This window comes from Lipotes vexillifer, unplaced genomic scaffold (assembly GCF_000442215.2).
Source record: "Lipotes vexillifer unplaced genomic scaffold, Lipotes_vexillifer_v1.1 scaffold865, whole genome shotgun sequence".
In the NCBI taxonomy this organism is placed as follows: Eukaryota; Metazoa; Chordata; class Mammalia; order Artiodactyla; family Lipotidae; genus Lipotes; species Lipotes vexillifer.
The window spans coordinates 1,704,297-1,728,150 of NW_006795130.1; the positions used below are offsets into that span (position 1 = coordinate 1,704,297).

Here is a 23,854-nt window from a genome sequence, read left to right on the forward strand (position 1 = left end):
GTGTGTGTGTGTGTGTGTGTGTGTGTGTGTGTGTGTGTGTGTGTGTGTGTAAGAGATGGGGAGGACTTTAAAATTTTGTGACTGAGGGAGAGAGGGAATCTCAGAAACCAGGAGAGAAAAGGAGATGGAGTATCAGCTTCAACCCATGACAAGTCACTCCTTCCTCTAGCCACTTAAGTTTTGGGCAGAGTTACAAAACCCCTGAGTTGGTTTATGAGCAGATTGGGAGTTGGTGCCCTTTAGTCACTCCAGCAAAGCTCTGCAGATGACCTCCTGGGAAGCCCTGCTCAGACACATACCAGACAAGCTGTCCTAGGAAGAGACAGACAACAACATTATTCCAAGGACAGCATTTGGTCCTGGGATGACCATTCCACCTCTTGACTGTCCTGGAGAACAGTGTTCAAAGCTTTGGATTCACAGTTCTTTATATACACACAACACATCATTTTTCGCTCATGTCTGTGATCCAGTGTGCCAATGGGCAGCTGGGCAGAGAACAGCTTTCCTTCTGTCGGTATCTTGTTTTGGCTTCCTGAACCAGCAGTGATTATAGACAAAATAAAGATTTCCTGCCTTACAATTTTCTTCGAATTACTGAAAATACCTCCCCGACAAAAAGACCCTCAGGCTCATGTACAAACAGAAATAAAATAAATCTAACCGTTAAAAGGTTCCTTTAAAAAACAGAGCAGATTTTAGAAAACCTGTAACCCCAGTTATCTGTTTTTCCCTGAGTTCTGAAATGTAAGGTTGACAAGGATAATGCGAGGTCACGGGGTTTATCTCCTACTTCTGCAAAAGACTGGATCTAATCATCATAGAAAGATATTTATCTACTATTATTTTAAGTAACTCCAAAGAAGGAGATGCTATCAATTTTTTCAGCAGCCTACTCTATCTTCTTTAAAACCTGTGTAGCCAAGGAATTATTTTTTCGCTTTAAATTGAATTTCTGTTGGGTTTACACCAGTCCCCATTTTCTCTGAGTGCTATAAAATTCTTCCCCTGGTCTTCTCTTCTCTGAAGAAATAGCACCAATTCCCTTTCAACTTTATTCAAATCATTCATCATATTCCTTAACCCTCTCCAGTGCAGGGTGATACCAAGGGTATATGAAAGAGAAAATCTAAAATGACACCTGTAGCACTGCATTGCCTGGATGCACCCTAATGGATGGTATTTATCATGATGGCCCTGAGCCATCCAGATAGGTTCCACTGTGTTCCCTAGTTCATGTTTTAAAAAAACAGAGTAGACTCTAATACAGTTTTCAAATAAAATGGTTAACATAAAGATTTAGCATTTGAAGGGAATGTCTTTGTTCCTGGGTTGTTATTTTATGCATTAAGGCCTCAGTACCAGATCACACTGTACAAGTCAGATGCTACTGTATTTAGAGACTTGCATTTTTACTGGGTAAGTACCAGTCCCTTTTAAATTTTAGGTGGAAAATTATCGTGGGCAATGACCATATCACTTAGGAGAGTCAATACAACTTAACAAAAATACATCTAATGCAGATTATTGAGTGCACTGTCCACCTGAGTACAAAAAAGGTATCCAAGGAGTTTACAGTAAGTTGGAAGTATGACACTTAGATCAAATAATTACCACAAAAGAATGAATTGAGTCTAAGTGCTATACTGCAGAGATATGGAGCAAAGAAGAGAACAGGATGAAACTCCAGGAGGTGGGATCAAAAAGAAGAGGCTCCTGAGCTAGCTCTTTAACAATGGGTAGGATTTTGAACAGACAGAGGCCGGAGAAGGAAGAAGTGGTCATTTCAGGAAGGGACTGCACAAAGAATGGAAGTATGGGAACCTGCCCAGAATATTTGAGCAAATGGAGATTAATATATGAAATAATACATGAAAAAGCCTAAAACATAGGCTGGAACTAGCTGTTGGAAGATCTTGAATATTGAGCTAAGAAGTTTGCCTTACTCTGTAAGCATGCAGATACTATCCAAAGTTTAAGGCTCGAATGGCTGCTATGCATACCAGGAATTATAGTATTTAGGAACAACTTGTGAACAGTGGCCCCAAAAAACTCCAAAACAACACAAATGGATTTGCCCTTAGAACTCATTACAACTAGGACTGTAAAGTAAAAAAGGTAAACTTCTGGTAAGATGGCCCTCCATGGGATAACTAGATCAAGAAAGAAGAGTAAGACTAGGGTAACGAATTAAATAACTAGAAATGTCATCTGAAAATGTAAAAATAATCAATAAAGATACTTCAAAAAAGAATATCCTTCAATGTCAATAAACTATACAAATCCATCCAAAGCTGCTATACGGTTATATTTTACACCCAAACTTTAACATTTCAACATCTAATAATATAGATTTAGATGCAACATGTTACTTCACGGTTTTCCTTGAGGATATTTACATTTTGCTTTTGCATCTGATGTACCTTATGAAGATTACATGACCTGCTATATTTCCCTTCTTTCAGTTTAAAATCTGGTAATGAAGAAGCACACAGTTCCTAGCGACAGATTTTTGCAAGTGATTATTAGCATGGGATACCCTGCCTTCGTGTTATCTGGATACTTTGAATCCATTCTCCAAATGCAGCCTTAATACTACATTAACACATCCAATATAATATAAAGAGGGAGAAAAAAAATACCAATTTTTTCAAAACATTATCCTACGCGTACTTTAAAACAGTATTCCGATTTTCACTGAGGAGACTCAGAAGATACAAACGTGTATAAAAAATATTTCTTGGGCAACCTCTAGATACGAACACTGTAATAATTTCTGTAATAGAAAAGGGAAATTAACAAAACAAGATATTTATTTCTACCAGACAGCCTAGAAGGATAGGCTACCTAAAGAATTGTTTTTCTGAAGATAAAGATCCCTTTCCTGCTCTGTACTGTACAAGATTATAGGCAAAATTTTAGAAAGCTGAAAATCCTTTTAAATAACAATTCCTTTGGCTTTAATCACAAATAATTGCCTCTTTTGGTGCTAATGAGCATGAGCCCCACAGAATGGAATGTAATTCTGCCGGTTCATTCAGGGTAATGGCTTCGTGAGCTGGTGACACTGCCGAGATCAGAGTCTCAATTTCCTAGAGTACAATAGTGAGCAGCAGTACATTTTTCACTTGAGGAAGATTTTCTAACCTATGTAAATATGAGTAGAAAACCCATTATCTATTGATAAAAACAACAAGGTAGGTTAAATAAAGTTTTATGTGCTACACTCTCCTTTACGAGCCATCAGCTCCCTGGATCATGAAAGTAAATAAAGTACTTCACTTACTGAAATCGATGAGAAACCGTCCAAATCCTTGCCTCTGGTGCTGGGGCATGATCATTATGCAGGAGACGTTATACTTCTGCTGGCAAAGCTTTTCCTGAGGGAAGGAGAGACAGATCAAGTATGTCAGAGCACTGCTGAAGTGGGCAATTCCCTGCACCTGCCATCGTCCTCGTACCACGGTCCACTAAGGTGAGCCAATGTGTTAGGTCAGGATCAAGCAGAATAATCCTACCGTCCTAATCAATCAAACTATCAGCTAACAACAAACTACCCACTCCAGGCATGCCTCTCAATTACATCTTTATTCTTGAATGTCAGTACCATGAAATACGAATAAAGAATCCAAGGAAATGTGAGTCAAATGAAACAGAACACAGACAGTATGGAAGAAATGTTTTCAGTGCTCAAACAACCTGGGAGATGGGGATTAAAAAAAAAAAACAAAACCATCCAGAGAGTCACCCAGCGGGGTCAGTTAGGAATATTTTGCGAAATGCCCCAGTGAAACTAAAATACTTGTATGTGTGGGTAGACTTACACAAATACATTTCTCCTATGAGTAAACAAAGTAAAAAGCTGGAGAAATAATTAATCTGCATTTCAAAGTAGGACAACAAGACAAAAAAGACAACAGCAACAAGAAATCCCCAAGCCTCCAAACCAAAGTGGAGGCCAAAATATTACCAACAGTCTGAAACCAGGAGGAAGACTGGAAAGAATATGGTGGGAAATGGTTCGTATAGTTCAGGAAAAATTTGCAATTTTCATGGGATATGGCATCAGAGCAGCAATATTTTCTTCAGGGTACATAGAAGCCGCCAAAACCTACACAGAGAAGATCTGGAAAATGCTTTTGAGGTTGTGAATGCTCTGGCCAAATATAAACCACAAATTAGATTGACCACAAATGGTACTAACCACACCAAAGAATTACTTAGGAACACCCAGATCTTTAATGAACCTATTTGAAAGATCACAGGAAATGGTTGTAGAAAAAAACCCTACAGGGCAGAATTAAAGATTCCTTTGTGAAAAAGATGTGCTCCTGACTTTTGCACATTTGTAGCTGTCTGTGGAGTCTCCAAGAAGTGAGGAGGAAGAAATGATGTGTGTCAATTTTCCTAAAAAACTGGATTGTCCATCAGTGGCTGTGCACATCTGTGGCAAAGATTCAAATAATTAGTCTACTTTGCAAAGTCAGACAAATGGGTCACAAATCTAAAAAGAGATGTACTCTGGGTTTAAGGATTCATCCTTGATGCCAGCCTTTTCTTTGTCCCAAACTATTCTTACCTGTATACGATTTTTGGAAATCCCACCCAGGAGTTGTCCTTCCCCCCGCCCAGCCCCTGCCCCCTGCCCTTTAACACATTACTACAGCTAAACTCTAATCTATGGATAAAATAACTCCTCCTCCTTTCCTTCCTGTTTTGAGTCATCTATTATGTGCTTGGAAAGTCACATGCATGTAATGGTTTACATTGAACTTTTCTAGGGCATCTTGGCCATTCTCTGGCTATAACATCTAGAATTTGGTTTAAGTATAACCCCAAAGGGCCACAGTCCTTCACACTCCAATTGACATGTTAGAATATGGTTTAATTTGAGTCTAGTCTTTTAACATGGCTGTTTTTTAGATTAATTTTTGTTTTACTGCATTGCCAAAGAATATAATAGTATTCCAGGTATAGTAAGCAATGACAGTAGTTGCTGCCATACTATAAAAGAAACTGTGACAAAATGTAAAAACTTTAGCTTGTTCTAAGTAAAATGTTGGGCTCCCTGGGAGGAAGAGAGGCAGAGATTTGAACCCCAAGAGTTACCAAGAACTGAGACCCAGAGGCCAACTTGAGACAAGGCAGGACAAGGGCAGCAGGCACCACTGAGCATCTGTTTTTAAACTCAGATACACTTAAAGAAACACCATTTTTGCACAAGAAGGACAGTTAGACCACTATTCTTTTCAACTCTTTGGAGAAAAAGATGTTTACACATCTATACAGAACGTAAAATGTTTTATAAGTTATATAAATAGATTTCCTAGTTATTGTTTCACCTTGTGTTAATTCTCTATCACCTTTCGAATCCATAACCTATAAAGTTAACTTTCTTCTTTTTCGTTTTAGAGCTTTACCAAATATGTGGATTAAGACGCTGAGGTTGTTTTCCACGAGTGCTGCCACTTATTCCTATTTTTGTTTATGGTCTCTGGATTGATTCTTAAATTTAGAAAAACTTCCGTATGCAAAGGACCTTCATATATATTCTATCTTTTGATCTTCCATGAAAATGACACTTCCATTAGGCATTCCATTTACACTATGCAACAGCAGCGTCAGTGAAATTCACTTATCACCTAACATGCACACATACATCATAAAAAAAATAAGATACAGGGTTTGGATCATTTACCTTCTGCCTGGAAGTCTTATAATTACCATCCTGGCATATTAAACTATTTCCTAAGTACCTAAGAAAAGTTAAGGTCATTACCTGGTAAATATCTCCAAACTCAGATTTCCTTTATTACATATGAGTTATTGTTTCTCAGAAGCCTTTGAACAGAAGAATGTGAGAGAATTGCTCTGAATCAGTGAAAAAGACAAACTACATCCACTCACTATGTCAAGGGCTCCCCTATGTTAACAGCTGGAGATAACATAGGCTTTCTAAAGGTGGGGCTGCTTTAGATCTTAAAACAATAGCACGGAGAATAAGAGACAAAAGAGTAAAACCAGCCATTATATTAGCTTAACTGTCCAAATGCCAATGTTCTAACTCACTGAGATACTGATGACCACAGAGGGAATGCAACGAGGAGATGTGAGAATTATCTTTTAAATGCTACGTTACATTGAAACCTTCATGTTGACACCGCTTAGGGGGAAAAGGGAAATAAGCTTAACATTTAGAAAATGAAAGATGCTAGGTGGTCTGCAAGGCAGCAATTATAATGTTATGTGAATGCTGACGGTCGAGACAGCAAACAGTGCTGAGGTCCTTTACACACTTCCTAGGCACGATGCTTATTGTTTTTTGTTGTTGTTGTTGTTTTTTAATGAGCTCTGAACAAGAATCTGAGCTTTTCAGAAACATGTGTCACTTATTCAAATTAGAGTCATAAAAAAGCCCTGTTTGAAGAATTGGGCTCTACCAAAAACGTTTTGAAAAAGAAAATGAAGGTCATACTGGCTCTTGTTTTACCTTAGAGAAGTATCCAACCAGATGACAGCCCTTTTCATCATTTTTTGTAAGGACATAAAAAAGGAATGGCTCGACATCATAATACAACGTTTTGTGGTCCAGGAAGAGCTTGGCTAACAAGCAAAGGTTTTGGCAATAAATTTTGCTCATATTCCCATCAACCTAGCAAAGAGAAACAGACAACATTATTTAACATAAAAATACCACTCAAAATAAAACTGCTTCTTTTATACGGTATTTTGGAAAGTATATAATTTTATTTCCAAATCCCAAACTGAGCGATTAAAACACTCTATTAACCAAGTATAAAGTTTACCAGAAAATAGCTGTCATTTGGCAAGTCAGAATTCCACCTTTTCTCTTAAATTGGGGTAAATTTTAGGTAGCTTAAATTTCTCTTTACACTACCTGAAGAAAGGCCACACTGCTAACAAAGAAGTAATTTTTATTTGCAATTTATTACGAGTAAAAAATGATTAGATAGCTCCTCTCTGTTTGAACCAAGTAAATTGGAATTAAAGAAATGTAAAATGATCAAAATACTGCTCGAGGAAGTTAAACTTTACGTTGCTTTCAAAAGGGCTTCACATAAAAATAAAATAAATAAACTATATTATCCTGATTCCTTAGAAGTGTGGATTAACAAAAGTGGCTTCCATTTTGGTTTTATTCCAAGCATCATTTTAAATATAATTGGAAAAGATAAATTTTCTGTGTTGGGAATACAGAGAAAGTGAGATGAATTTCAACCTACAATAAGTACCAGGATTACAGTCTACTTCTCTTCAAAATAAAAGAATCAAGCTGTGATACTGAGGGTTACAGACAGGAGGCTAGGCACAAATGTCAATTTCTTTGATCAAATGTAGTTACTTGTTGAAAACAGAAAGCACAGCAGATTCTAGAAGAATTTCCCTAGCACTTTTCTTAGGGGAAATGGATGTTTGCTAACCAGAGCTCTTTAACAATGAACTTGACCATTCTCAAGTCTCCTGTGGACCATACAGGTTCTCATATTGCAAATTATTTTTAGACTTCGTATAACTATTTCCCTTGGATGAGACCTAGGTCCCACACATGGCAACATAATCAAATATGGGCAAGGGGGCACAGAGGATACAATTCTCTCTTTAATTAAAGGAAGTTTTTATGTATTTGGGAGGATGGTCCTTTTGGAAATGGTAGCATATTACAAAAAGACAGAGATGTATGTATCCCTGAACCAGAAAAACAGAGAGATGACAATGCTGAAGCAAAATTCTTGTCAGTTGTGAAAGGTCTAAAATGGCATGCTTTCAAGAGGGATAAAGAAAAGATAGGAAAGTAGTAATCTGTGATTATTATTCATTTATTTTATAAGTTACTTAGGACACTGCTAAGAGAAAATTTCCTACATGCTGTATGTACTCTTAGTATTAACTCAGATTCTAGAATAGGGACCTTGGCACTTATCCAATCCAACTCCTTCAATAATTTTTATGCATAAATTTTACAGATCTGCTTCTGATGTTTCCCCTTTCATCTCTGTATGGTCCCAAAACACCTACCCTGAAATAGACCATTCTTATCAGGCTAACAAGACTGAGTCTCTCTTACCCCTGAGAAGACTCTCTTTGGATTTATGAGTTTCACCCCCTCAGGCAGAGTTATACTCATTTATTTAACAATTACTTAAAGCCAACAATGTGTTTCACCCTTTGAGAAACAATGAGACAATGATTTTCATTTTCTTTTGGTTAGAAGAAAGCTTCCAAGGCATTAAGAAAGGCACCAAAAGTTAAGTGGAACTTGTGACATTCATTAATTAAGGTTCAACTGAGAGCAGCTCTGTTGTCTCAACCTGTTGGGGCTGGCCAAGTAGCATCCCAAAACTAACAACAGGATGACAGCGACTTGCGTTCGGCTTTCTCATTAGCCCAGTGGTCCTCACTGGGGGTGACTTTTGTCCCCCAAGGGACATTGGCTATGTCTGGAGATGTTTTTCGTTGTTCTGACTGGAGGAGGTGTGGTGCTACTGGCATCTAGTGGGCAGAAGCCAGGGATGCTGCTAAACGTCCTACAATGCATGGGATGCCCCCTACACTAAAGAATCATCCAGCCTGAAATGTGAACAGTCCCCTGGTTGAGAAACCCTGTGCCTCCTGTTTAGTAAAAACTAACATATTACCAAATCTTCCTAACAACAATACCCTTCCTCCTTCAAGCTTGCCAAAAGAGCCTGATATAACCAGGAAGAGGAGCTTTAAAAAATCATAAGGTGGGCTTCCCTGGTGGCTTAGTGGTTGAGAGTCCGCCTGCCGATGCAGGGGACACGGGGTCGGGCCCCGGTCCGGGAAGATCCCACATGATGCGGAGCGGCTGGGCCCGTGAGCCATGGCCGCTGAACCTGCGTGTCTGGAGCCTGTGCTCCGCAACGGGAGAGGCCACAACAGTGAGAGGCCCACATACCGCAAAAAAAAAAAATTATAAGATACAGTTGGAGTTACATGCGTTCTCTGATGAGTCTTGGGAAAAAAGTAATGGGCCCAAGACTGTCTGAGAGAGGAAGCCTGGTCCATGAGAGAAACCTGTGTATGACCCTCCCCTACGTTAAATTTAATGCAAGACATTACAGACAAGAATTAAAGAGAAATGTGGGGCAGAATAATAAATTTCCAATCTGAACAACTCAGAAGAAGAGAATCCTAAAGTAAAATTATGTTTCAGAGAAAGAAGATATCATATCTGCTGTGCAAGGAAGCCTTGCTCTGAGCATCCAGGAATGAAAGCAATGTACCAAGATGGGTAACAGAGAAGAAAATAAGTCAGGGCAATGGAAGTGCTCAACCAGAGTGAGAGAATTAAGAAGGCCTGTGACTAGGCAATAACAGGAAAAAAGGCATGGCCTCCTCAAGGTACAACTGACTCAACTAAGCTGGATCCCTGAAACTGACAATAGAACATGATGAAACAATGAAATGATATAGCGGCAAAGACCTTCTGCTACTAAATCAATTCTGAAAACACAAAATGTCTTCAAGAACACACAATGACACACATGGCCACAAGGGGTTCCTGTGAAGAGCAGAGTTCTCCAGGGGTGACCATCCACCCAGATGGGGGTCGGGGGAGTCCCAACATCTGCTGGGGTCTCACCAAAAGGATTATCTACCCTGCCAAGAAATGGATGGAAACACAGGTGGTTGTGTATTGAGCAGATATGTACAGCTGCTCAATTCCCTGGAAGAGTGAGCACCTGCCAGACATTGGCTGGAGCTGCTGAACAAAGCTAATTTCTCCTGCCAAAGAAAGTAGAATTTACGAAGAGCTGAGGAGACCATAAATTCACTGGCGAATATATCTGGTGCAGACAGGGATTTGGGAGAAGACAAAAATGTTAATGTGATGGAGTAGGAATTCATCATCAATCTCAACGGTTGCTTAATATGGTTAGAAAAAAATTCCAAAACATGGAGATATTTGAAAAAGCAGTCTGAATTTCAGTGCCAAAACTGAATATACTTTGTACCTTCTACGAACAAATCAGTACATAGTCAACAATTAGAAACACTAGGTTTCAAATGCTGAGTTTTTTATTTATACATGCTTACCTCAAATACTGAAAGGTCTTTCCTTCGGTAAATTTCATTTGCTGGAGGATGAAACCATCCACATTTCCTTGAGTGTCTTAACAAAATATTTTTACTTTTCATATATTTAAGACAGAATTCACACAGGTAAAGCTTTGGTAATCTGTTGAAAATTTAAAATCAAAGAATATAATCAGATTGACTATACTCCTGGGGAAAAATATTAAATATTGTTCTATTTTCTCTAAGCCACAAAAAGGCTGTATAATAGTATTTGAAACAAGTAGTTTCAACAAAAGAAAAAGGAAAAAGAAAGCCAGTAGTAGAGTGTACAAACCTTAGAGTATTTTTCAATCTAATAATATTTGCTGCCTTTACTTTGTGAACAAATAATTTGTTTCCTTAAAAATGTCCTATAGAAAGAAAGGTTTTCAGACTTGGAACTATGACTCTAAAAACAATGGCATCCTGTCATCCAGGCATATTTTTAAAATTTCAGACTTAATGTCATAATTTCAACAGTACGTGTAATCAGTGGTGTAACTATAACTATCTTTTACTCAGAGAGAAGTGAATTCATTATTTTTAAAATGATCTGTGTACTTATAAGGCAGAGAAGTCCCAGAATTTAGTTGTTTCCATTTCTTATGGATGAGGTAACTTTAAAGTTATCATCAGTTGTACATGGTCTAAAGGAGTAAATACAGTCAAGTCAAAAGACCTTATTTGTTCCTACCAATTCCACTGACTCTTTGAATAACATTAGACAAACAGCTTTCTCTCCTCTGCTGACTTTTTCTCCACCTTAAAAATGATACCATTTTTTACTGGTGCCCTATCATGCTTGAGTGGACATTGCTAATATTTACAAGAGAATGTTTAAAAGCACTTTCAACGTCTTTGGCGTATAAAAATGGGGAGAAGTGTTTTGGGAAGAATTAGATACAGACTCATCACAGTAATTTCAAATCTTGGATTCATATGCAACATTAGTCAAAGCTCTTAGAATACATGACTTACAATTACCCATACAAGTAAAAGCTCATAGGTGTTTTTCAAAAGTTTTTAAGGAACATACAGCTAAGTGATATGAGCTGGGAAGAGAAACCAAGACTCCTGACTCTTAGTTTGTCACTTAACTTCTAGAACACCCTCCCCGTTTTCTCTGATGATTGGGCAGACACCCACGAGAAAGAGAAAAGGACGATATCTATTCTAGAAGAAAAGCAAATTTGTGATTACCAGAAACTTTGCAGGCTAAAGCATTTGAGAAGATACTAATAAACTGTGCCCTGACATACCTGAAGGAAGAAATCTGTTCACAAGATACCCATTTTTAGATACATTAGTTCAAGACAATTTCACAGCTAATCTTAGTTCAAGACAAAAGAAAATTCTAGTACCATTATTTTCTCTTCATTTTTAACAAGTTAGTCACAAATGGCTCTAAAAGTCAAGATTTGGGGAAGGGTCTCTTAAGGCTACCCACGCCCACCTACTTTCTCCCATTTTTCCTTCTTTTGCTATAATTTCTCTAAAAAAACTTGACAATAAAATGCCAGAAATCAGAGATAAAAGTAACAGGCCTAATTAGGAAAACGAAAAAGGCAACTGAGAAGAAACTACCAAATGTTTTACAATGGCTAATTTTTTTTTCTTGATTTGGTTTCTTACACAAACAATACTTCCCCAATTAACCAAAGAGAGAAAAAAACGATCTAAAAGTTAAAAGGCAAGTTAAAAGGCAAAATTTACAACACCTGTGTAACTAAGGCGTATAAGGCATTTACATACAACAGTGAATACTATAAGAAGGTACTGGCAAAAGTAATAGTTTTGCAAGCACTTAGACTTGACTATCAGGACAGCCCTGGTGGCACATTGGTTAAGAATCCGCCTGCCAACGCAGGGGACGTGAGTTCGATCCCTGGTCCGGGAAGATCCCACATGCCTCAGAGTGACTAAGCCCGAGAGCCACAATTACTGAGCCTATGTGCCGCAACTATTGAAGTCCACGCGCCTAGAGGCCGTGCTCCGCAACAAGAGAAACCACCGCAATGAGGAGGCCGTGCACTGCAACGAAAAGTAGCCCCCCCCCGCTTGCTGCCACTACATAAAGCCCACACACAGAAACGAAGAACCACTGCGGCCGAAAGAAAAAAAAGAATTGACTATTAAAATTTATGTCCTAAAAATCACCTAAGTCCAGCTTTAGAATGTTCCTTCCTCACATATGAGACATTAAGGTTGTATACCTGCCAGGCTTATTCCATTACCTTGCATATTCCTGTGGGTAAGGCGAGGAGTACCAGGTTTGGATTTCATATTTCCCAAATTCTATTACAGAAGGGTATCGGCCACAGTCTTCTACTCCACTTTCACACTCTATTTTCTGTCAGACAGAAAGAAAACAAAATATGAGGATTTCTTCACTTATATTTTGGTTCTTTCACCAGTGGATATGAAAATCTATCAAGACCAGAACACTCATTGTAATTGTGAATTTTCATGTTGTTGAAAAAAAACATTATAGGCCCTTGTGAAATAATAATCAACTTTGTATAAGATTCATATATAAATACCCTAAGAAACACTATTACCAAGATAGGAAATGAATACCTGTTAAAACATACAAATATCTATTGAACTAAATTTAATGATCTGCTACAATGTATTAAAACTGAGGAAATTATAAGATGATGTGGCTGTTACACACTGTCACACTGTTACAGTCCCCTGTTCCTCCACCAAGTAATATTTAACCGGACTGTAGATAAATAATCAATTGCGAAGTTTGCAGTTTGATTCCCATCTCCTTTTCTCCCATGAAGGAGGTTAAGAACTCTGCTGGCCTGATTCACTGTGGCATTCCCTGGGTCTAGCCCAGTGCCTGACACAGACAAGAAATGTTCTTGAATGAAAACGTCAGTGTTGCCAGTTTGGAAAGAAAGGGCCTTGGATTTAGCAGTAACTTTCAGGTAATTGCCTGCTGTTCATCACGTCTATATACGAACGCCAGATACGGTCCCCCCAAATGGTCATATTTAAGGACTTCAAATCTCAGTGATGGCGGGGCGGCGGGGGGGATTTAACATTTTATCTTAGCCAAAGGAAACACTACAAAGAATGAAGAATGAGGAATGGAAATATCCAATGGCCCCGCAAGTAGAAATAAGAACAAGTATTTAGCCCAAGTGGTTGCTACAAAAAATAAAGCTTAAGAGCCTACAGATAGCCCTCTACTCCCCCAAAAAGGAAGTGAGGTGGGGATGGAAATCTATCCATGAATATGGTGCCCTGGAAACAGAATGTGGTCTACTGACAGAAGAATTCACAATCCATAATAAATTTGTCTTTGAGAAGTCCAACAGCCTTTCCTTTCAATGTTTTGCTGACAATAAGCTATGTAGAGTTAACATGTTAAGGGGAATCATTTAAAGAAATTACTGGACGATGAAAATAAAAGTGGTTACAACTGATCATGCAACATGATATTGCCTTCGCCAATGCCCAACAGTTAAAATCAGGAGACATTTTTCATATGGCTGGCCACCTGTGCTGGAAGAAACATCGGTCAATTTAAAAGTGATGTTCTTCTTTTTGTGAATGATTTAAAAGGGCTATTTTCTTAATTTGAGCAAAAATAATCAGAAATGTATTCCTTCACCCCTAGAAGCGTTTTTCAAAATCTGCCTCAATAACTGCTACTCTGGCCTATTCTGTGAGACCAGCTGAGCCATTACCAACTTTTAAGAGTGGAGACAATGCTATATAAATTGATTACTTTCGAATGTAGAGTCAACAAAAATGATGGTAACAGTTAAAGAACCACAAAAGATTTTGAGGGGGATTCTTTATAAAATCAAGGCAGTTAATTTCATAGTACTCATATATAAAGGTCACGTATTATCCTCATTACTAGAATGCAATATCCTGGCCTTACCTCCCAAGACAGTTCCTGGGCCTGCTTAAAAACATCCAAATCCTCTTCAGTAACGGTATCCTTGTTTCCAATCACATTTATATCTGTACTTTCTTGTTTGATGCTTATTTTGATTTCTGTATCTGTCATTTAAAACCAGCAGAAAGTGTATTCACTGACTTGCATCACGAATAACCACCATATAATTACCAAAATGGCACCAAATTACCAAAGTGGGCAAATATGGATTTTTTTTAAGCTTTATTAGCTTTTACATCTAAGCACTGCTCACAGATCCAGCAGTACCTTTTCCCTGCTGTACCCAAATTGTTATTTGAATTATCGCTGCTGTCATCTTTTTATAGCTTCAACAAATAAATGAAGGAAAGAGCGAGCAATACAAAGCAAAATCAAAGTTTTCAACCAAGATTAGAAGGCATATCAATGTCTAGGTATAGAATTCCCATGATCACGTTTGAGATAATAAAATCTACCACTTTGTCCAAATGACACATTTTTGGCTTTTGTTTCATAAAGGGTAGCAAATGTAATGGGCCAATTTGTTAAATGAAATCATGAAATCAGTTTTCTCCCTGAGGTGAGTACACACACAGACACACTCACATCCAAAAGCACACTTCACAGAGTCACAGATCAGGCTTTGTTGAGAAGGAAGCAGGATGAACTTTGTCATGAGAAAGCAATGGACAGAGGGAGACGAGGAGCTGATGTCCCCGCTGCCGGAAGCACGGACAGCACATGGCCACGCAGCGCTGTGGCTGAAGAGGTAGCACGGGGAGGAACATGGCAGAGGCATTAACAGTGGCTACTCATGCAGGACTACAAAGCCATAAGCAATGCTACGGACGCATCTGGGGGGGGGGGTCCTAGTGTCACTACAAATGGAAATAAGTCATAAAAAGTGGGAGAGTATTAGTTGGAAAAACAACATTTTGGAAGTTTAGTCAGCATTAGAAAAAGGTCAAAGTTTCACTGCTTCTGTATGAAAGTGAAGTGAGAACAAGAGAAATAGCTAAGACCTATGTGACAAATAGGAATTGACTGATTCTTTTTTTTGGGGGGTTGGGGAGAAAGGGACGGGACGCAGGTTTGGTTGGAGCTTTGACCTTTTGCTTACCATCATCCTGATCAGGTTTAATCCTTCCGTCTGTCAAGCTCCCCTTCCCTGGTGAGGGGGTCCCCATCTGAGGGGTCACTTTATATTTTAACCTGCCTAGCATCCTGTGCTTTTTAAGGAAAGTTGTTCGCTTGAAGTGAGCAATTGCTTTAAAAATACGTCCTCTAGCCATCCCCCAGCTAGAGGAGGAGGGGTGAGAAATAAATCTACTTCTAATATCTCTTTTTCCAAAGAAATGGGCTTTTGATTTTGCCGTGGAAGGGAATTCGATTTTACGACGCATACGTTTAGGTGGTGCATAACTTGGGTGTCCCTTTTGGCGAGACTGTCCCTGAGTGGTATAGATATGAGAGAGCCCATCAAAGAGTGCCTTCAGCTGGCTGTTATTAGTGAGACTGCTAAAGGAGGGCACACTGGACTGGCTGGAAGAACTCTGGGGAGAGGTAGAAGAAACAGAAGTGCTGGACTTTTGTGAACTGGGGCTCTGACCAGAGATGGGGGTTGCGGGTGGGAGTGAAGAAGGTGGAGGTTTTAGCTTTTGTGTGGTACCTGGAGCCAACACATGAGAAGTGCATGACTGTTTCTGAGAGACCTTTTTCCTTGGACGATAGTGCTTTGAAAAGTCTATTATTTCACCTCGTGATCTGCGACCATCAGGTGATGGTGTAAAAAACTTAGTAAGGCCATCAATGAGCCCTTTGGTTTTCTTGTTAACTTTAAGTGTAGAGGCAGAAATGTAGGTGGAGGTGGTGGTGATTTTGGTGGTGGCACCAGGCCGAGTGGGGTCTGTAACAGCCAATCTGCTGCTTGAGTCCTTCCCAGATGCAGCATGACCAGATGAAGGTGTGGTACAGACTTTAGTCTTTTGACCCCTACCAGGTGACCCCCTTCCTGTGAATGCATTCATGGATCCTTCATCACTGGTTACAGACCTAGGCAAAAATTTAGAGAATAGTATCAGCATTTAATAATAGAATTTATAAAGGTATCTAACACAAGCTTACAGCAACTAGATGCATTCAATGTGCTTAAACTTCAGAAACTGAATTGCAACCCTAAGCGCTGCTTGTGTGTGTGTGCCTCCACCTAGGTGTTTCTCTGTTGAAACAGGTTGTAGCCCCTACACTGGCATGTCATGATTCTCCCAGGGCCCATTCAACAGGTACTGGAAGAATCATGTGGAACCAAGGGCAATATGGGTAAGAAAATTTTTGAAGAGACTAAAAGATCACCCAATGCTTTTAAATAAAAATGTGACCCCTTGTGTTGTCACAAGTAATTATGATTTCCTGAAATGTCTTTTTTAAAGTATTAAAGGAAATAAGTCATAAGTATTATCTAGAAGCAAAAGAAGCTTATCTAATCTCTAGTTAGAAGTAATTTTAACTCAAATGGAAAATTTATATAAATAGAATTTGGTTACATCTATAAATTAGTATATCTTTTTTTTTTTTTTAAAGAAAACATTAAAAGATACCCTCTTCCACTTAGCACTTTATGCTTAGGATGATAAGATAACCAATAATACTCTCTAAGTAGAGGAGACAATTAATTACAGCATAAAATACTGCTGAAAAAAGGACAACAATAGCAAAAAACTGAAGAAATGATTAAAGAAAAGCTACAGCGGGTCAGACATGACATGGAAAGTCTGGTGAAGAAGCAGCACATTTACCATGGTCATTATCAGACACTTGGCATCAGAATCTTTATACACTGGTTCTGACTGCTGTTTCAGTTCATTTGATGCTGGTTCTGCCCATACAGCTGTGTGGTCAATGGAGACCGGAGGTCACTCCCCTAGCACAGCTGCTTACAGGAACGGCAGCTGCCTGCCCTCACCTCAGGCTAGGGCTTGGAAAGCTACCCATTTTGCAGCAGAATTTTATTCAACAGAAATATTTGCATGTGAATTATGGCAGTGCTGGGGCCCAAGAATGGAGCTTAAAAATTATCAACTGAGCTGAAGGCTAGTAATGATGAAATGGAAGCCTGAAAATGATATGATCTTGAATTATAAAAATATCTTAAATAATTACAAATAGAAGATCACAGCTTAGTGGTCATCCTATACACAGAGATTTAATGAACAATTCTGGCAGTCAGCTAAACGGGAGGCTGGCGCAGATCAACAGAGTGAGCTACTAGGCTCATCCGAAGCAGCTCAACCGCCAGGAGCTTCACCCAATGCCACCGAGTCAGCCAAATCAGGTTAGAGCTAGAGATCTCTAGTGTCACAGTGAGAGTTACCAATAAACTACTCATCCAGGCTAAAATGTTTTACATCAGAATGCTACATTTGGACTGTATCTGGAATCAATTGCCCAGAAAGGATAATATGCTTATAAAGCATGTAAAAAGGAAAACTCCCTAGACTGTCTTAAAAATTCCTAAGCTCAAAGGACAATTTTGGACAAACAAAAAGTTAGGATTGGTGCCAGATGCAATTTTCAGCTGTGTCCTTTGTTTAGAAAGTTATATCCTAATTTGGTTTTCTTAATTGGGCCCTGAGGATACAGTCCCATTTCGGGAAAAATGCTTACACTGGACGAATGCAAAAACATATAATTTCTACTCCAAATGATGCTAATATGAAAGATTTTATTCATGAATAGGTTTCATGTTTGCCTCTAGAAATTAACACAAATTCCATATTAAGATGTCCACCAGTTAGAAGGTTTTCATAACGTTTCATAGAGCACTCTAGAAAGGAGCATGCATTTTTCTATTTCTCCTTTGGGAGATAAAGGTGCGGGAGAATACTGTTTTTCTGAGAGCAGGTAATAAAGTGAATTGCTTCAGATAAAATTAGGGGGGGAAGCGTAAGCAAGTGAATTAGACACCTGGTGTTTCTTCACTGTGTGTGCAGAGCTCTATTCATTTCTACATCACAGTGGCCCTTTCACTAAGCCTAAAGAGAAGGGCAATGGTCTTATTGATAGGGCTGCTTCAGATATGCAAGTCTACTGATTTCATTTCTAAACATCTTACCTAATACTGATAGTCAGTTCTATACTCTATATAGGTTAAAAAAAAATACATCCATTTCTCCTCTTATCTTTTCTCTACTTCTCCAAGTAACTCCTGCGAAATGTTCTACTTGGCTTTAAAGGCATCTATGTGGCACCAGGCTAGAGGAAACGGGGCTATCATAGTAGAACTGCAGGCTACTGCAAATATATTATTTTGTCTGTATGTTTGCACACATGTGCACATACCAAATGGTCTTGTCTAACTCTTTGGAGGCAAATTAGGACAGTAATTTGCAGGTTTCTTATAAGCTCCTATTTCAGAAAAGGGATCTTAAATAGTTATAATACTAAATTAGCACCAGAAAAGAGAAGTATTTTTCTAAAACGTTATCTGGGGCAACAAAAGAGAGTCACTAGAGATGTGAACAAATCCCTCTCTTGTTTTAAAAACCCACAGAAAAAAATATTCATATAAGTAAGCTCTTCTAATGTTCAGCCAATAATAAAGTAGAAAGAATAACTGTTTCCAATTCTTACATTCTGCTTCTATCCTGCTGCTTGAAAAATGTCATTTAGCATCACAGATACTGCCAACAGAAGACCCCGAAATGCCAACTGTAATTTAAAATGTTATTTTCAAAAAAATTTCCACAGCTTATGCAAAAGGATAAATATTCCTCATCCCTTGAGTTTGTAAAAATGATACTAAAAAGATAATGGAATCTAAGGGGGTTACAATCAACTATATCTTAAAGCACAACATAAAAGATTTCTTTTGATAAGATCTCAACCTACAACAATCGTTGCTTTAATTTATTTTTCGGTCGTCCAATGGGTTTTGCATATCGTCGTTTTATTTGTGCAGCTTTCTCATGAAGTAGTTTTCTTCCCTTTTTCTTTGGTCTGCAGACTTGGCAAATCCACATCCCTGAATTAATATATATATGAGAAAAATATTTTAATGTTTGATTTTAGGAGAGAGATTAAATATAAACTGCAGCTGTAATAAGCTGCCCAAGGATGCCTGTATGCAGAACTTGACCCTAGAAGATGGATCACTCCCTTCTGTCATTCTCCTCAGGAAGCTGTCATTAAAGGTCAATTTCCCCAGGGTCAAGGTGCTGAGAGCAGAGGGCTGACCCATCTCAGAACTCTTCCAATAAGGCTTTGCCTAACATGTCACCAAGCTTCCCTAGACCATGTAAACACACATGAAAACCCAATCTTGTCATATTATATATCTTTTGATTTGAGGGAGACATTTTCAAGTCAATTGTTTTTTTGAAATTTCTGGGGAAAAAGTATTTGTTTTGTCTCTTTGAAAATTTTCTAACTAACTTATAAGATATAGTTTTTAAAATTAAAACTTAAAATGTTTAAGTACTATGGAGCTACACTAATTAAAACTATGCACATGGGGGCTTCCCTGGTGGCGCAGTGGTTGAGAATCTGCCTGCCAATGCAGACGACACGGGTTCGAGCCCTGGTCTGGGAGGATCCCACATGCCGTGGAGCAACTGGGCCCGTGAGCCACAATTACTGAGCCTGCGCGTCTGTAGCCTGTGCTCCGCAACAACAGAGGCCGCGATAGTGAGAGGCCTGCGCACCGCGATGAAGAGTGACCCCCACTTGCCACAACTGGAGCAAGTCCATGCACAGAAATGAAGACCCAACACAGCCATAAATAAATAAATAAATAAATACATTGTGTATTAAAAAAAAAAACAAAAACAAAAAACTATGCACATGGCATATGGAAGCAGGTCAATGGATAAGAACTGAAAGGCCAGAACAACTGAAAAGTTTAGCATATCATGAAGGCTGTATTTCAAATCAGTGGGGAAAGGATGAAACGATTCAGTAAAGGGTGATAGAACATACAGCTGTCTCTCTGGAAGGAAAATAATTATTTCCTATCTTTTATAAACATAAATTCTAGGCAGATGAATATTATATGGCAAAATTAAATGTTACAAGCACCAGGAAAACTATGTGGATATTAATATAATCTAAGCATGACTGACATGTAAGACTGAAGCCATAAAGAAAGAGATTCATGGATTTGACTACATAAAAATATAAAGAGCTTCTGCAAATCAGTAAGAAAAAAGTGAAAACCCCAATGAAAAATGATTAATGAATAAAAACAGGTACTTTACAAGATGACATACAAACAGCCAATAATCAAACACAAAAAAAGTTCAATTTCATTATTTAAAGAAAAAAATCATCAGACATCTTTTTTCTGTTACCTAATTGGTAAAAATTTTAAATAATAACACTGTATTACATTGAATCTAAGATACCACTGACTATAAGATGCATCTGATTTCAAAGATGTTAAAATGTTTTTTAAAAAAGTGTGTCTTAGATTCAACGAAATATAGTGAGTGTTGGTCATTTATACAGGGGAACAGGTATTCTCATACACTGGTGGTTGGTCTGAAAACTGATACAACCTTTCATGTACACAATCTTTGATCCAGCAATTCCTCCTGGAGGAATTTATCTTAAGGCAATAATTGTGGATGGAAAAAATTGGAAACATTTGTAATATCCACAATAGGGGATTGGTTAAATAAGTTATTCTTTTCTTTACATGGGGTTGCAAAATCAGTTATGTTCAGGAACCACCCAGGTATAATATATGTGACTGAAGCAAGCTGGAATGTAAGGCAACAGGTTGCAGTGAGACTGAGGCAGAATGGGGCACTGACAATTCAAATGCAAAATTTAAAAAATAGTGCACCAGCTCTACTGTAACGCAGTTAAGAGAAGTCTTTAAAAAATATATAGAGAGATACAGATAGATAGATAGATAGATAGATAGATAGATAGATAGATAGATAACCAACAAAACATTTCTGTGGCCCACGGTCACCAGGTTTGTAACCCCTGCTCTATGTACTATGGAGTTCTACACACTTATTAAAAAGTATGTTTAGGAGAACATTTAATGATGTGGGAATGTGAGAAGCTATTGTTAAGAGGGAAAAACCATAAACATGTACAGACTGTTCCATTTCTTTTTAAAGGGATGGGTGGGGGGAGGGAAGGAATTTCTAACTGATTGTTCTTATTCCTTTTTGTCAATCTATATTTTCTACATCTTTCACAATGAAAATGTATAAATTTTGTAATAAGAATGCAAAGTTATTTTTAATATTTAATATATTATCATATGAGAAAAAGAAGGCTGAGCTTGGCTGACTACCCGATAAATAGAAAAGAAAATCCATATTCTATATGGATATATCCATGTAAGATAGTTCAGATCCTCATGTTCAAAATTATCAACTAATGGCCAAGAAAGTGGTGATGGCTCCTGTCATAGGACTTTTCTGGAGTCATCATTATCACCATCATCGAAAATAGGTAATTTCTTACCTCTGAACACTGTACTGAATAACATGGAGAGTACTCGAAACTTTTGACCTACCTAATCTAAACTTACTCTAATAGGGGAGCGGTTTCAGGAGAGGAATGGTCTTTTTAGTCCTGTGGATGAATTAGAGTATTTATCATATACATTACCCCCAAACTCAATGCTTTTACACTTCTCTGCTCACAACCTGTACCAAACCCACAAGTATAGGGAAGGTAGGAGGGATGAAAAAAATGCTTAAGAAACCTGTATACTTCTGAGCTGTCAGACATTAGGACAAGGCTAATGTGTACATAATAAAACACATTTTTAAATATGGTCTAAAAGTTCACCTTTTGGCATTCTGGAAAGTGGGGGATCACAGCACTCCATATGGAATCCTCTATCGCAGGAGTCACAGAAAAGCATATTATCCTGCAATATAACATATTAGAGACTAATTGAGACTGAAATCAACTGTAAAAGGCCACAAATTCTTATGTCATCCAATCAACAAAAATAAAATATAAGGAAGGAACACCACGATCCCTGTTGAAATGTATTTAAACATTTAAAAATAGCAACAATCTATAAAAATGAAAAACCTTAACACTGAAAACTAACAATTTACCTGGAGACAGACTATTGAGAGCCATACTTACTGCATTTTTGCCTTGGATTCTACATGCACTGCATGTCTTGCATTCGATGCACTGCCACCTTAAGGCCTTTACATTTGTTGTTAATTCAGGACAAAATTTCAAACAGGATGGGTGTCCTATAAGAATAAAAAGCAAATTGCTTTATGGGACTGGTGCCTTCAATTTTTTAAACTCCCATTCCCTAATATTTAATAGATGGTGATGATGCCAGCCAAAGAACCTTGGGAACTTGAAAGTACAAAAAGATCAAAGAGGGAATTCCCTGGCAGTCTAATGGTTAGAACTCCGAGCTTCCACTGCAGGGGGCACAGGTTCGATCCCTGGTTGGGGAACTAAGATCCCCCAGCAAGCTGCATAGTGAGGCCAGAAAACAAACAAAAAACCATATCCAAAAAAAAAAAAAAAAAAAAAAAAAAAAAAATCAAAGAATCCAAATTACACTTTCCTTTCTGTCTCCCCCGCCCCACCCCCATATGTGAGAGAGTGACTGTACAAACGTTTTCCCTAAGAGAAATTTGGAAAATTTACGCCAATTCTAATCACAAGTCTTGGAGAACTTGAAGATAACGTATGCTCAAGATCATGTTCTCACGCCTGTGCCTTCTGTTAAATCTCTTGACCTCGCCCTCTTCATCGATCACCATCTACTCCGAAGTTTTCTGGCTTGCCAGCCTGCGAGGAGAGTGCCGAAGTTCAAACAATTCCTGCTCTCTGAGTATAATGAAATCTTAAAACATCAGTTAACTAACTAAAAATCTGCAGCTGCTTAACATAATACAACAAACAAATGGAAAAAAGGAAAAAAAAATCCAATAGCATACAAAGAATGTCCCACTGCTGGGATACACAAAGAAGAAACTATTGCCATCTTGCCCCTGGGACGCTGAACTTAAAATCTGTAAGTAGGAGTACAAACAGTGAATTTGGAAGTTGCAAGATCCAGGCTAAATGGAATATGCCAAGAAACATACCCTTAGCAAGCGTTCCCCCATTTTTCTGAGTGTTCAGCTTTTCTGCACTGTTTTGGACACACTTTTCATCTAGCAGCTCTCACCTCACAGAGGAAAACTGGAGACCCCGAGGGGCAACGCCATTCAAGGAAGCTGGCCAGGCTACGCTGAATAATAGATTGCTCCAAAAGGTTTGGGGAGTGTGAGCCTAGACTCTTTGGAAGGCAGTTCAGTTTAAAATTTGATGGTCTTTTATCACATAAACCTAAGATCTCCAAATTTGATTTTACTTTTCTAAATCTGGTCTTAAAACAGTAAGAACGTTAGTAAATCCCATGTGAAAGAACTTATTACCAAGCTGCAAAAGAAACCTGCGGGGTAATAAAAAAAAAAAAAAAGCAGATCCTGAAATTTCAAAACTGTTTTATAATTTCCTGACTTTGGCAGGCTCATTGTTTAAATATGTAGTTTGGGTTGCTGCCAAAAAGGTCCTCCTCCCTAAAGCTTAACAGGTGCTTCATGAAATTCCACCCACCAGGAGACTTGGCTTTTTGAAGTAAAAACATTCAAAATCAGTCATCAATACTGTTAATAAAAGCACACTATTCCTGAGTTAAAAAAAAAAATCTGAACATCTGTATTTAAGATGTTGAGCAAATAAAATGTTGTCATAGGATTACGACCTCAGGCAGGAGAGACACCCAGGCAGATGCATTTAACCTATGACACTATTCTTTTACAAGGGCTTCTCTCATTCAAATGAATGTCGGCGGGGGGGGGGGGGGGG

The 23,854-nt window shown here is 38.3% G+C and overlaps 1 protein-coding gene across 1 annotated transcript in view; it reads right to left on the reverse strand.

The window, feature by feature from the left end:
- Nucleotides 1-23,854, reverse strand: part of KAT6B (lysine acetyltransferase 6B) — a 198,027-nt gene that overhangs the window by 32,891 nt on the left and 141,282 nt on the right. Inside the window, 9 exon segments of the mRNA XM_007467496.1 lie at nt 3,287-3,380; nt 6,491-6,652; nt 10,081-10,222; nt 12,336-12,451; nt 14,003-14,124; nt 15,669-16,051; nt 18,887-19,019; nt 21,809-21,890; nt 22,118-22,233. Coding sequence (XP_007467558.1) covers nt 3,287-3,380; nt 6,491-6,652; nt 10,081-10,222; nt 12,336-12,451; nt 14,003-14,124; nt 15,669-16,051; nt 18,887-19,019; nt 21,809-21,890; nt 22,118-22,233 — 1,350 coding nt within the window.